At 44.1% G+C, this 15,459-nt stretch overlaps 1 protein-coding gene across 6 annotated transcripts in view; it reads left to right on the top strand.

Moving 5' to 3' along the window:
• SPATA18 (spermatogenesis associated 18) overlaps positions 1-14,925 on the top strand; it is a 36,515-nt gene extending 21,590 nt beyond the window's left edge. For 4 of the 6 annotated variants that reach the window (XM_045474085.1, XM_045474084.1, XM_045474087.1 and 1 more), the window contains 8 exons: positions 955-1,206; positions 3,007-3,277; positions 4,719-4,877; positions 5,934-6,109; positions 9,067-9,190; positions 10,897-10,980; positions 14,399-14,444; positions 14,763-14,925. In XM_045474085.1, coding sequence (XP_045330041.1) covers positions 955-1,206; positions 3,007-3,277; positions 4,719-4,877; positions 5,934-6,109; positions 9,067-9,190; positions 10,897-10,980; positions 14,399-14,444; positions 14,763-14,770 — 1,120 coding nt within the window. In that variant the 3' untranslated portion in view covers positions 14,771-14,925. Of the gene's footprint in view, positions 1-954; positions 1,207-3,006; positions 3,278-4,718; positions 4,878-5,933; positions 6,110-9,066; positions 9,241-10,896; positions 10,981-14,398; positions 14,449-14,762 lie in introns of those variants that run through there. The other 2 variants (XR_006711477.1, XR_006711476.1) reach the window with 2 other exon arrangements.
• The last annotated feature ends 534 nt before the right edge of the window (positions 14,926-15,459 follow it).

The raw sequence follows: 15,459 nt of genomic DNA, 5'->3' as shown, positions 1-15,459 counted from the left end.
CCCTACTCCCCTACCCTCCAGTAACCCTCAGCTTGTTCTCTGTATTTAAGAGTCTCTTACGGTTTGCCTCCCTCTTAATCTTAGCCTTTGCCTTTTCACCTTCTATCACTGTCCTTTTCATCACAGCACATAGTCTTTGTGTGGCTTTGCTACTGTTTTAGTCACACCTGTTTTTATCTTTATAAGAATGCCAATTGTATTTCTGAAGCTTTGTCTCTAGAATACATTATTTTTACAAGTTCACTGTTCCACCTAGTATTGTGGGTCTTGTTCAATCTCTATTGTTATTCCCCCCCCCCCCACCCCCACGCCATATTCCATCTGTTCGGAGAGTCAAAGAGCTAATGAAGATAAGACCAGCTTCTGGCCCTAGGTTTGGGAGGTCAAGTGCTTCCAGAGTTCTGTGTGGGACCAGCCAAATGTAGAACAGGAGGACTATAGGCGCACTCTGCTTTTGTTGGAGGATCTGTGTGCATATTCTTTTTTCAGCAATCTCTTTGCATGCAAGTGGCAGAGGGGAGTGGCATTCTGACCCTGGCAATTCTGCTCTTTTCCGATTTGTGTTTGTGCCTGTGTATTTCCATCGGAGTTGTCCAATGCGGTAACGGGCATACTAAGCAGAGCAGCCTCGGTCATTAGGTATGCCAGTTGTTATTACCTTTCCTCATCCCTGCCTCCCTCTCTTTTCTTTCCTCCTTTATTTTTTTTATTTAAAAAAATTTTTTTAACATTTATTTATTTTTGAGAGACACAGTGCGAGCAGGGAAGCGGTAGAGAGGGAGAGAGACACAGAATCTGAAGCAGGTTCCAGGCTCTGAGCTGTCAGCACAGAGCCTATTGTGGGGGCTCGAACCTGCGAACTGTGAGAATTGTGAGATCATGACCTGAGCTGAAGTTGGACGCTTAACCGACCGAGCCACCCAGGCGCCCCTCCACCTTGATTTTTGTTTGCAGGCTTAAATCTCTTCAGGCCCAGGAGGAAAGCCGCCACAAAAACTTAGAACACAGAAGCCCAGAGCACTGGAGTGTGGACTCCAGAAGCTCGGAGCCCAGGACCTCAGAGCAGAGGAAGTTGGGGCAGCGGGTCCTGGACAAGAGGAGCACAGAACACCGGACCGAAGTGATATCCGATTATGAGAAACAGCTTCAGACGCTGAAGGACGAGATAGCGGTTTTGTCCGCTGAAAAATCTGTACTCCAAGGAAGGTCGGACAAATTCTTATAGATCTTTTCATTTAAGCTCCTTTCAGTAGTGGTCCAAGGGTGGCTGGGAAAAAACGTGGAATGACAGCCTGAACCCAAACCCCTCCAATCCGGGAAACTTTGAATTGTGAACGGATTGTGTGCTCGAACTGCGCCCTTCCAGAGAGAGGAAATGCCTCCTGGATTGCCAGAGCTCGAGCACCAGTTAATTTGGGGCTGACATTGAAGCCCAAGGAATGAAACTGAGAGATATGAGAGGGGAAAGTTCTTTGGCTTGAAAGCTGATTTGGGTGGGCCTTTAATGTATGGGTGGTGCCCTGGCTGAAAGAATGTTCCCTGATATGAGGGTCCTGTTCTCTGAGGCCTGGGAGTCCTCTCTCTGGGATGATGACCTGTTACTTACTTGCTGTATCTCACTCTGTTTCATGGAGCGTGTAGGTAAGTGTTCTTGTGACATCCCTTTCTACTGACGGACAGAATGTTAAGACCCGTCATTCAGAGTTAACTGAGGACAAAGCAGGATGTTTGTCTTGGAGCATTTTTCCTTGTTCTTTTTTTTTTTTTTTTTTTAAGTTTATTAATTTATTTTGAGGGAGAGGGGAGAGGGAGAGAGAGAGAGAGAGAGAGAGAGAGAGAGGAGAGAATCCCAAGCAGGCTCTGCACTGACAGCAGAAAGTCCAATGTAGGTCTCGAACTCATAAACCATGCGATTATGACCTGAACTGAAGTCAGATGCTTGACCCACTGAGCCACCCAGGTGCCCCTGGCTGTTCTTTTTAACACCTGCGACCTCCCTCAGCCCCACGGAGTGGCCTGACTCAGGCTAGCAAAGCCACTCCCACACCTGGTCCCCATTCCCCTAAATGCCACCTTAGTTCTCCAGTTTTGAGAGTCACTCTGTTATGTTGTGGTGGCACCAGCTTGTACTGGCCCCCAGGAACTGATTCTGTGCATTTCTGCCTAATAACTCCCAGTTCGGGGTGATGTCACATTAACAGCTTGAAACTGGCCACCATGGGAATATTTCTTGCACCATGGAAATCGTCAGACAGACTGCCATTGACAGAAGGAAGCAACAGCTTCCTTCTCCACCTTCAGAGAGGGCTTTGCATTACCGTTTGCTTCACAGTTTCTTCTGTAACACTTCCCTCTCTGGGGGCCCCTTTCCTTTGACAATTTATACGTGATAGCAATACGTTTCACTGATAACAGGGCTCTACCATTCACCAAGTACGTCCCCCTGTTTTAGCTCACCGCCTCTTTCAGCCCCGCACTCCCGCCCAGAAACAGGGCGAACATGCTGTAGGTGAAAACTTTAGGCTTTGGAGAGACGAGATGAGTGCAAACGGTCCCACTGCTATCGAGAGAGAATTCAGATCTTTCTCTCTGTTCAGTGTTCATCCCGTTTTATACCATAAGGCCTCTGCGGATATGCTAGTGCCCCAAGGTTGGGGTAAGAAACACTGACAAGCTGATCTCTGTAACTCCGGCTCTCGCTAGCGGTGTTACTTTACTTTGGGACCCTATTAACTTTTCGGAGCCTCGAGTTCCTCGGCTGCAAAATGGCCCACAATCGATGTTGACCTCCCGGGGCTGCTTAAAGGATAACATGAGGTGCGAGCTCACCACGCAGATACAGAGCGTCTGAGCGCGTATTTGACGCCTTGCGGAGAGGTGGCCGAGACAGCGGCTCCCCCGGGCCCGCAGTGGGCGCGGGCCTCCCGGTATCTTGCAGCGCCTGCGGTAGAACCGAGGGAGGCGTGCATCAGACTGCTTCTCTGGCTGCTTCTTGCTTGTGCACAGGTCGGTCCGGAGCCGCACTCCCAGCCCTGCCCCGCGCAGCCGCAGCCGCAGCCGCAGCCGCAGCCGCCCCGCCAGCCCCTCCACCGCAGTGGCCAAGGTCAGGAGCCCATCGCCGAACCGTGCCAAAGCGTCCAGCGTGGCGCGCAAGGCTGCCCTCCTGTCCCGGTTCAGCGACGCCTATTCCCAGGCCCGCCTGGATGCACAGTGCTTGCTTCGACGCTGCATCGACAAAGCTGAGACGGTGCAGCGGATCATCTACGTCGCCACCGTGGTAGGTGACGCTGCTGCGGCTGCGCGCAGAGGCCCTGGGGCGCAGCGGGGAGAGAGCTGTGAACAGGACGGCCTAGGAGGGCTGGTTGATCCTGGGGTCGCGGGAGGAGGGAGGCATGTCCATCTGCTGGCTGGCTGGCTTCCTGCCTTCCTTTCTTCCTTGGCAGATATTGGGGATGCATAGTTTTTCACAATCACAAACTATTCAGATATACTGATATTTCTATCGACCAGATATTTGTTGAAGAAATATCCGTAAGTACAGGATTATCTCAAATGAGTATATGCTGTGCTGATTTGCACTGAAATTTCCAATGTGTGCCTACGTGGATGTTACTGCTGATGGCTATCACGTGGTTGATCTTTTGTTCTCAGAAAAATCAGAAGGCTGTGCTTCTGCTAACTCTTCTGTTTACTTAACTGAGAGTAGTTACCGAACCTGCTGGAGTATCAGCTACTTGAGTACGGCGGATTAAGAGTGCTCGTATATAATCCTTAATTCCCAAAGCAAAAGTATTCATTCTAAGAGTCCGTTAGGAGAAATGAGTCCAGTAGGAGTCCATTCTGACAAATGAGAACAGTCAATATTTAAAAACAAAACAACACGCTGGTGGGACAGCAGCATTATCAGGGTCCACTGAACTTTATTCTGTATTAATTTATTTCAGAGGTCAGCAAACTATGACTGTGGCCCAGATCTTGTCCAGGCCCGTATTTCTAAGAAAAATCCCACCAGAGAGCTAAGAATACAAGAATGGTTTTACATTTTATAACAGTTGCCAAAAAAAAAAAAAAAAAAAAAAAAAAAAGTGACAAGACATTGTATGTATTTTAGGGAGAGTCTGAAATATCTACTCTCTGGCTCTTTACAGAAAAACGTTTGCCAGCCCTGGCTTATTTCATTAAGAAGTTAGGGTTCTAGGGTGTTTCACGAATAACTGAATTTTCCCAGTGCCTACTACATAACATGCATTTAATAAATATTTGTTGAATTAACGTATGCCAGGAAACATGCCACAGACACTTGATATGTGTCTGTGTATAACGTAAACACTAGATTGGTAATTTCATTTCTTGACCAGCAATATGATATTGCTGTGGGATCATAGAATCCATCGGCACTTTTTAAGTGTTTATGCAACCGCAGGCCATCTCTTTCCTTAAACCTCTGCACTGTCCTGCCTCCTGCACTCAGGATTCCCGGAACAGTGATCACCTGTCTGGGAATTAGTGAAGGTGCATAGTCATATATGTATTTGTGTACTTTTCAAAATTGAGGTCTGTGTTTTCTCCCAGATTAAAATCAGTTTTGATCAACTGTGTTTAGTTATCGGAGGACCCATTTGCTGTTGAATCTTTGGTGGGTATTCTTTATTCCTTACCTTGGGCCTCCTTACTTCCCTTCTTCTATCTAATAAATCTGCTGCATTTTTTATGTGCAGGAGGCATTCCACGTCGCTAAAATGGCATTCAGACACTTCAAGATCCGTGTGAGGAAATCGCTGACACCATCTTATGCAGGGTGCAGTAACTTTGAGGATGCCGTCTCGGATTATATCATTTGTCATCTGGATCTCTATGATTCGCAAAGCAGTGTTAACGTAAGTGGTGGGTCTCTTAGTGGGACTGGTTTTCTGTTGCTGCTCTTTACATGGAATACTAATAACTCAGCAATCCATCCAGGGCTTAGTACTGCTTTTATGTAACAGAATAGCGTCCGATTTACTTTGTTTTTAAAATTTTTTTTTTAACATTTATTTATTTTTGAGACAGAGAGAGACAGAGCATGAACGGGGGAGGGTCAGAGAGAGAGGGAGACACAGAATCTGAAACAGGCTCCAGTCTCTGAGCAGTCAGCACAGAGCCCGACGCGGGGCTCGAACTCACATACCGCGAGATCGTGACCTGAGCCGAAGTCGGACGCTTAACCGACTGAGCCACCCAGGCGCCCCGCGTCCGATTTACTTTGTAGAACCCGGCATGCTTGCCGGTTTCTTAGACATTTTACGGGGGAAAAATAGTCTGACCTTTATAGTTCTCTTCTTTAGACGAGCCCTTAAGATTGGGGATAGAATACCATGGTGCTTAAGAGCCATGGCCTTGGGGAAGACAGGTGTAGATTTGCACTCCTAGTTCTGCCACTTGCTGGCTGTGTGACCTTGCACGTTTACTTAAAAACCTCTTTGTGCTTCAGTTTTCCAGTCTCTATAGCAACAATGGTCATCACCCCCATAGAGTTCTTGAGAGGATTAAATGAAAAAAAGCAAGTAATTTGCTTAGCACAAGACTTGACATACGGTAAACGCTCAATAAGGGCAAGCTTATTGTTATTGCTGTTATTATAGATTATGAGCAAGTTGGTACATCTTCTACCTATCCAGAATAGAAACATAAGGAAATAATAAATAAAAGCCTCAAAGGGTGTTTTGTTTTGTTTTGTTTTGTTTTGGGAGGGAGGGGATTCTCTTGGCCCTTTTGTAGGTCCTCTGCATCATCTTTCCTCCGTCTCTAGCACTGAGCCTTTCTCCTTTAACACATGTACAGCTTTTGTAGTTTACGAGCTCTTTCTCACCCCCCACCAGTCATAACCTCTTTCGGGTGATGGAGCTTCTTGTCACAGGTTGGTAACAAGGCAATGCCATCTCTTTGTTTTTCAGGACGTGATCCGAGCCATGAATGTCAATCCCAAGATTTCATTTCCTCCTGAAGTTGACTTTTGCCTCCTCAGCGACTTCATCCAGGAGATATGTTGCATTGCTTTTGCAATGCAGACTTTAGACCCACCCCTAGATATTGCATTTGGGGCTGATGGAGAAATTTTTAATGATTGCAAGTAAGAGACATAAGAAACAGAAGCTAAGGGATTTAAAAAAAAAAAATCAATCTGTATTTCCTGGAAACAATTTAGTGCAAAGAACTCTGGGTGGGGAACTCAACAGATGTGACCTGACTTCCAGGTCCTGCCGTATACTTCTCTACACTACAGGGCAGAGCCTTCTCCTGGGGTTTATTTTCTTTCTCAGTCAAACATGATTCAGAAGTGATATTATGATTTCCATTGAAGGTATTGGTCTTGGGCAGAACTAATGAGTACCCGAAGCCTGTCTGGAACACTTTTAAAAAGGGTGCTATGTAAATACAAGTGTGTATTACTTTTTATTTGTTTCTACTGAATTATTTAGGCCAGGTTTCTCAAAGTATGGCCTATGGATCACTTGTGTCAGAATTACTCAGATCTTGTTAAAAAGGCAGATTCCTGGATTATACTTCATGGTATTTTATGCAGTACGTCTGGGATGGCGCTCAGGAATCTGACATTTAACAAACACCTATATGTGTTCCTTATGCACACTACCATTTGAGAATGACTACTGTAGACTTTCTGGGACCATTAGATTTCTTTTTTTTTTTTTTAATGTTCATTTATTTTTGAGAGAGAGACAAAGTGTGAGTAGGGGAGAAGCAGAGAGATGCAAAGCAGGCTCCGGGCTCTGAGCTGTCAGCAGAGAGCCTGACGTGGGGCTTGAACTCATGAACTGTGAGATCATGACCTGAGCCGAAGTCAGATGCTTAACTGACAGAGCCACCCAGGTGCCCCGGGACCATTAGATTTCTATCAACTTCCACATGATAAGTATTTTTTATAAATCAGAAGAAATTAAATGAACTTAAAACATTTTACTGAAATTTTCTGGGATCCAGTGATATGGCTGGGGACTATTGGGAGGAGGCCAAGCTTGTGGTTAAGAACACGCTGAGGCTTGAGGTCTGAGGCTCTGACATCAAGCTGCCTGGGTTCAAATCCCAGTTCTACCACTAATTAGCTATATAATCTGGGGCATGGTACTTAATTTTTCTGTTCCTTAGTGCCCTCTCTGTCAAATGGGAGAAGTAATAATACCTGTTTCCTAGGGCTGGAGAAGGTTAGTTGAGCTCATTCAGATAAAGTACTTAGGACACTGCTTCGTCTGTAGTCAGCACACAGGAAATGTTAGCTCTTGGGTCTTTGTTCAGCCCGTAGAGTCATAGGGTGGTGGGGGCCCAATATCCCTACGAGCTTGTTAACGACAGAGACTGCATACCTTTCCTTTGCCTCTCCAAATCACAGTGATGGCGTTTCCAATCACCTTCTCGCTTGCCATATTTTCCTGCCATCGCCCTGTTTCTAGTTTCTTTCAGATCATTGCTCCCAACTCGTGTCCACTCTTGGAAGAGCTGGAATTAGGACGTCACACTGTAGTTGACCTTTTTGATTTCCTTACGGGACATATTATCGTCATCCCTCTTTCTTTCTTCTTTTCTCCTTTGGAGAATGCGTTGAACCACGCAGAAATATTCATCTACTTTACTTTGTGCAATCTGCACACTTCACAGACCTTGGGGGCCTCCGGCTTCTATGCTTTTCATCAGAGGGAACATGTTGCCCCTTGGGGCACTCTGTAGCTGATACCTCTGGAAAGCTCTAAAGCTAGAACTGGAGTTCCTAACAATGCCTGAGGATTTGGTTCTACTTCACGTACTTCAGAGAACAAGTGTAATCTTTTTTTTTTTTTTTTTCTTTTTTAAATCCTGGCAGCCTTTCACATATTCGAAAGCAATTGCTCAAGTCTTCCTTCTTCTGGCCTCATGGCTTTGGGCTTTTCCATATAAAGGGGGTGTGAGACTTCTTGACAAATAGATGGGTGTCTTTGGCCTATGCTCCATGCTCTTCTGAATATTCCTTGTCACGTGTCCACACTGAAAGTAGTCCCCTGTTTTGAGCTGAGCAGCCTGGAGGGACCAGTACCCTTATTCTCTATTAATTCCTCTAATTTGCACTCATTTTTTTCTTTTCTGTTTTTTTTTTTTAATTTTTTTTTTTAATGTTTTATTCATTTTTGAGACAGAGAGAGACAGAGCATGAACGGGGGAGGGGCAGTACAGGACAATTCTAGAGATGGAGATGGAGATCCTACAACATTGAGCTGAGCAGAGGTGGGGCTCGAACTCATGAAACTGCGAGATCGTGAGCTGAGCTGAAACCAAGAGCCAGACGCTTAACTGACTGAGCCACCCAGGCGCCCCCCCAGAAACATGTTATTTTTACTTGTACTGTGGTTAAGTCTTTCGTTTCTCCTGTCTGTGCAATGATACGCTTCTTAGACTCAATTCAGGACTTCATATACGTATCCACATTACATGGTATCTTATTAGATTCAGCTTATTGTTCCTGCCTGTTGAGCTAATTTTTATACCATCATTTGTTTCTTCTTTCCTACCCATCCTTAACCTTTGAGTGATTTTTCTATACTTCGTGCAATCATTGATGGAACATGTTATTTATCAAGGGATTGAGAGAGAGCACCTTCATTCGAGTTCTCATTGACTCATTAATTATCTTACTTTGGATATGCACCACTTTGTAATTCACCTCCTTAAGTCAATCATCCACCTATATTTCTCTTATTTTGCCCACGAAGACACCATGAGAAATGTTGTAGGATGCCTACCGGATTTCAGATGGTCTCCATCTCTAGCGTTTTCCTGTACTGTAACTCTTATAATCCCGAGAAGGGAAGGAATTAGTTCAGTCTGACATGACTTGTTCTATGTGGGTCCACGTCGGGTGCTTGTTATCACCGGTTCCTATTCTGAAAGCCCGCAACCATCTCTTCAATAACAGAATCGGTATCCATATTTACCTCGACTAAGCGTGATAACAAATAAAAATTTACACCAATGTTCATTTCTCCAGTGATGCTACATCATTGCTTAACTTCTCTTTCTTGTTCTTTTGTGTGTTTAAAATAGGTACCGTCGCAGCTATGACTCCGATTTCACTGCTCCCTTGGTCTTCTATCACGTGTGGCCTGCTCTCATGGAGAATGACTGTGTCATTATGAAGGGAGAAGCTGTCACCAAGAGAGGGGCCTTTGTACGGTGGCCTTGCATAGTGACAATTCATCCCAAGTGTTTGATTCACAAGTTCGAGAACATTTATAAACCCAGAGATTCTATAGAAGAAGTTCATAAAGAGTTGCCTGATAAGGTTTCATACAAAGGAGAGGAAAGGGACTGGCTAGGAAAGAAGAGATACTTTTCTTTGTTTCTTCCGTGATTCCTCATAATTTTTTGGCAGCAATTTCTTTGTTGCTTTCTTTATAAGATGGAACTCATCATATTTGCCTCCTCCTTAGAAATATGCTGTTATAAGGGCAAAGCTCTTTGAGCTCATCTTATTGGAGGCCCTCTCTCATTCTAAGCATTTGGAAGTGATCAATGAACTTTCAGGAAACAGTTGGCCAAAGTTTCACTGACAGAGATCCATTTTGGGAAATGATGAATGTACTCTGTTTTCTCTCCTTGGTATGATGTGTAGGGAAGGGGGAGGGATGGAAAAAAGAAGGCAGAGGAGATGGGGAGAGAGCAGGCAATCAGTTTTGGAGGGTTGCTTCCTGTATACATTGGTTGTAAAATGTTTTTAACATGGTAAATAATTGGGCAGCCTTCAAAATGGAGTAGTAGGTGTACAAGTGTGTGAGTGTGTGTTGTGGTGAGTGTTGGGTGGCCACAGGGGCTTGGGTATTCTGTATAGTTCCCATGTGGAGTTTTAACCCTGCCCTTCCTAGAGAGAGTTAAGTGGATTGTGAAGAGAAGCTCCTCAGTCCAGTGCAAAGCCACCGTCTGGGTGGTCTCAGTTCCTGTTCTCTTTGAACAAGAGAATAGGGAAGGGCTTCATAGCAGCTTTTCATACATACATTGGCGAACAAGAGTGGAGTAGTTTAAGAGAACTTAAGGGTGTTTGCAGCTTAAAGATTCTACTATAGTGAATGGTATCTCAACAAAATATTTTGTGCTATGAAATGGGGGGGGGGTGTTGATCTGACAACAACCACACGGGGTCTGTGACGAACGACCTCACAGAACGTGCTCCTTGCTCCTACAACAATCACCGTTTGTTAATAAATTCCAACTGGAGATTCTCTCCAGTGATTCCAACTGGAGATTCCTCCTTAGAAAAGGAGGGAGAGGAAATAGCCGCTATTCATGTGTTCTACATCAAACAGGCATTTCAACTTCCTTCCTTTCCCAGCTTAAACTCCTAAAACAAAATATGAAGATCCTAAAAGGAAGGACTTGGAATAAAGGAAAAGGATTTAGTTAATAGATGGGCAGCAGTGGTGGTTCATTCCTTCCATGCCTTCCTCCCTCATTCATGAATTCATCTCATTCAACAATATTTATTTTTTCAATAGTTATTTATGACCCAAGCACGGTGTTCAGGTGCTGGGGATTCAGCAGTGAACAAGAGAGGCCTAAATCCTTGCCCACGTGGCGTTGACATTCTCCCAACACTTGCAAGCTTGAATGTAGGTCTAACAATTTACTCATCAAAACAAAGTTCTAGCACCAAGAATTTGAATATTGCAAAGTTCATTGTAATGGAATTTATCTGAGAAATACTCTCAAGTTATCGTCAAATATTGGGTAGCTGTAAGAAATGAAGAGTGTGTCCCATGCTGATTGCTGCCCAGTAATGGGCAAGTGTAATCATAACAGCAGAACCTCTCATTCTGTGGGGTAGACTTTCGTTTTAGGCCATGTAAGTTTTCACAAACTATTGACTATTTCTTTTTTTAGTGGAATTCAGTGCGACCTGTAAGTCGATGTCGAAGCAGGAGTTTAAGTCCCATCTGCCCCCGTAGCCATATTGGTTTAAGCACGGTGCGTATCTAACCATTTTTACACAAAGCATCTTAATGGTTGACGCTTTTTTTTTCCTCAAAAGTCACCAATGCCAGAGGTGATTGTATGCCTATAGGTAGAAAGAGAACTCGTTGCGATAATCCCAAACTAATTTTTATGCTATCTTGGGCTAAGGCGTTTATCGTTCTAGAAAGAAGGAAGTAGAGGCAGTTTTTTTCTTAATTACTTCCAAGAATAATAGTCTTCACTTATTTCATAGTTTTATTTTTGCTTTGGAATGAAAGTGAGCTAATAGATAAAGTCTTCTGAGCAGAAGATGGGAGTGATCTGGGCACAGGTCCTTGATTTCTCTTAAACAGATTGCATGAGTTTGGAGAAATTGCTCAAATGGTCTAGATTTCAAAACTGTATGAGGGGCACTGCAGGTATTAATTTTCCACCAAACTTCAAAGTAGGAAGAATAACATTAGTCTCCTTGAGTATTAGTTCTTGGGGGGATTACTAGTACCTCTTTTTAAGAAAACAGGGGCGCCTGGGTGGCTCAGTCGGTTAAGCGTCCGACTTCGGCTCAGGTCACGATCTCGCGGTCCGCAAGTTCGAGCCCCGCGTCGGGCTCTGGGCTGATGGCTCAGAGCCTGGAGCCTGCTTCCGATTCTGTGTCTCCCTCTCTCTCTGCCCCTCCCCCGCTCATGCTGTGTCTCTCTCTGTCTCAAAAATAAATAAATATTAAAAAAAAAAAACAAAACAGCAGGGGTGCCTGGGTGGCTCAGTCGGTTGAGCGTCTGACTTCGGCTCAGGTCTGATCTCACTGTTTGTGAGTTCAAGCCCCGCATCGAGCTCTGTACTGATAGCATAGAGCCTGGAGCCCACTACAGATTCTGTGTCTCCCTCTCTCTCTGACCCTCTCCTGCTCACACTTTGTGTCTCTCTCTCTTAAAAATGAACATTAAAAAAAATTAAAAAAAAAACAGCAAAAACATTTCTGAAAACCAAAAACGTTGTGATGTATCACTGTTAATTTATTCAACAAATAATATTTAGTCAATGCCTTTTGAATATAGGGCTGGACCACGTCATGCGAACACCAGATAGGCTAACAATTTGCTGTTTCTTCAAATAGAAATTCTTTAAGTATTTGTTCAGTCTTGTTTTAGGGAGAGTGGTGGAGAAGGAGAACCAGATCTGGCAGGACTCCACTTCTCTGAAATCTCTAGCAATGCATCTCTAGCTATAAACTTCCACAACTCCCTCCGTAAAACAAAACCCCAAATAACTGCCATCCCACTCCATTAATAAGATCTACTTTTCTGAGTTTAGTGAGCATCTGTTACTTCAGCAAGCTCTTTATCAAATACTCCTCTGTTTCTGATGGATGCTCGATTTGGAGGGGGACCCAAAAATGATGAAAACATGGTCTCTTCCCTGAATGGGTTTCAATATAGGAAGATCAATATGATTTGAACAGAGTGACTGAGTGTGGTTTAGGCCACAGGCCATGCAAGAGGCACGAAGGACTAGAGCCGTGAGAGAAGGTAGGAAGTCTTTCTGTCCTTGATAGTGAGGAAGGGGATCATGGGGATCTGACTGGTTAAAATGGTTGGAATTTTAATGCGCTGGGACATTGAGGAGAGATATCCAGAAAAGGGAAATGGCCTGAGAATGGAAAAGGCATGTATCTGATACAGATCTTCTGCTTTTGGAGATTTTAATATCACTTATCCATATTCATGAATAAGTATTTATAGTAGGTAAAAGCAAAAGGATAGTGCATTTAGTGGACCGATAAATGAAAAGGAAATCTTGAGAGTTTTATCCTGGAAGAATCACAATCCCCTTATTCTAAGAGGGCATGGCTTATCCAAAAAAGCAATATTAGACACCTATAATGCTTATAGCCATGGCAGATTTTTCCTCTGGATTCTCACTAGAAGACTTATTGGTGGGCAATGTCCCTCTAATAGAACCCTTTTACATGTTTCACACACCTTCTTTCTCTTTCCTGCTTTGTGCCCAAGGAGAACCAAGTAATTTAAACTTTAGATGAGAATAAAATATATTCTTCTTCTTTTATTTTTTTTTAAATAGGCTCCATGCCCAATGTGGTGCTTGAACTCACGACCCTGAGATCAAGAGTTGCATGCTCTACTGACTACGCCAGCCAGGCATCCCTAAAAGATATTCTTTTCTTTTTTAATTTTTAAAAATGCTTTTATTATTTTTGAGAGAGAGAGAGAGAGAGACAGACAGAGCATGACCTGGGGAGGGCCAGAGAGAGAGGGAGACACAGAATCCGAAGCAGGCTCCAGGCTCCGAGCTGTCAGCACAGAGCCCGATGTGGGGTTTGAACCCACAAACTGTGAGATCATGACCTGAGCTGAAGTCAGAGGCTTAACCGACTGAGCCACTCAGGAGCCCCTAACATATATTCTTTTTTTTTTTTTTTTTTTTAATTTTTTTTTTCAATGTTTATTTATTTTTGGGACAGAGAGAGACAGAGCATGAACGGGGTAGGGGCAGAGAGAGAGGGAGACACAGAATCGGAAACAGGCTCCAGGCTCTGAGCCATCAGCCCAGAGCCTGACGCGGGGCTCGAACTCACGGACCGCGAGATCGTGACCTGGCTGAAGTCGGACGCTCAACCGACTGCGCCACCCAGGCGCCCCGCCCCTAACATATATTCTTAACGGTGGAACTGCTGTCCCCTTTCTGTCTCTGCACCCTCCTCTCCTTACAATGACTGGATACACCTGCAAAATATAATACAAATGTTTAGAGTGGTCTAGTTTTTGGCTTATTCGAGGTCTTGATGCATCCAGAACAGCTGTCATCTTTGTTAGTGTTTATTTATCTAAAGTTTGTGAAAGTTCAGAGCAAGAATGTTGCTTGTAGTCTGTTATCTCTGAGCCATAACAGGTTTGTAGGTAGAGGTGTTGGCTTTTGCTTAGTGAAAGCAAAGGTGAGTTTTGGAAAAACGATTCTTTTCTGGCTCCCCAGGGACCTTCCTTAATGGGGCAGGGTTTTGGACACATGACACGATTCATATAAAGATCTGTCAGAGAGTATTCTGTCATTTTAATTTTAATTAATTATAATGCCACTAACTATTATTTTCTGGAAAGCGCTGAATTCAGCATGGCCATTCAACGGCCACTGAGCATCCAATCTCCCAGTCTTCCACAGCCATTAAAACAACAAACAAACAGACTAGGCAACTGAGCCCAGATTTCAATCAGTGACACAGTTTAAGCCAAATCGAGCGCCCGTTACTTCAGGAAATATAAGAGGAATCGCATTGCTCAACCTTAGGGGTGACATCATCGTTCTAAAGTACCTCAGAACAACTACCTAGCTGGTTTTAGGAAGAAAATGTGAAAAAGATTCATTCTTTGAACTCCTGTCTACTGTGTAATTAACATTACTCTTTTGTATTTTCCAGGTATCTCGAAGCCGGAGTCCTTCTCCAATAAGATGTGGATTGCCGAGTAAGTGGGATGGTTTAGACGGCACAAGTTTTGTGCTTTTCAATGCTCTTTTTGGTACTCAGCGTTGTGCTGCAAAATGAATGTTTTGCCTCCTAGGGAACATCTTTGAACCCCCCCCCCCCCACCTCGTCCTTTTCATTTCTGGGCCCTCTCGTTGATGGTGCCCGAGCAGGTCCCATGGGTGACACAGAAGGAGCTCCCAATCGAGAGGTTTTATTGATGTAACCCCAGATTGACCACCCCAGTTTCATTTAGATCCTTCCAGGAGATATTCTGAGAAAGTGTCCATAATCACCAACTGTTTGTTTTTCTCCCTAGGGTTTTAAAACCACCAGACATGTTACCTTGCCACAGGACGTCTGCAACAGCCAACTTCCCCCGTGCCTCTGTCTCCTGTGTCTGCCTCAGAACTCACTTAAGATAATGTGAAAAGGCAATTCTGTGTATCACTCCACACAGAGAGTTAAATGTTTTGGCTTAGCGTGTTTGTAACTTTCCGATATATTGCATAATTATTTTATAGACACAAATTCCATTAATTTGATAAAAACCATTGCATAGGTGTTTAGGATCATATTCATTTGAAGCAAAGGCCATCGCAGAGGTTTAGGGATTGCCTCCTCAAATGCTAGGCTCTTTTGCAGCAACTATACAAACGCTGAGCCTGGCCTGAGCTGACAGAGTCAGTTTAGCTTATAAACAGATGGTAAATATTATAGTGGCTGGTATAGCTTTGAATCGAAAACACTACTGGGTGTTCTAATGACCTTTTGTTTGGAAGATAGCCCTCATCTCAGGCTGGGGAACTTGGAGTAGGTAGCAGCGGCTCCAGGCTACATGTAGATGGTGATGATTTCGGAGAATAGAATTCCCCGGCTTGCTTCTCTATGCTTCTCTTCTCTATGCTTCTCCTGCTATTCTTGCTTCCTGCTATGAGGATGCCCGGTTTGGGTTAGCTGGGTGCCAGCATCAAAGCTACTTACCTGAGAGAATGTTCTTGCTTCATAAATGTGGA

Source organism: Leopardus geoffroyi, chromosome B1 (assembly GCF_018350155.1).
Source record: "Leopardus geoffroyi isolate Oge1 chromosome B1, O.geoffroyi_Oge1_pat1.0, whole genome shotgun sequence".
Classification (NCBI taxonomy): domain Eukaryota; kingdom Metazoa; phylum Chordata; class Mammalia; order Carnivora; family Felidae; genus Leopardus; species Leopardus geoffroyi.
This window is presented reverse-complemented; position numbering and strand designations above follow the sequence as displayed.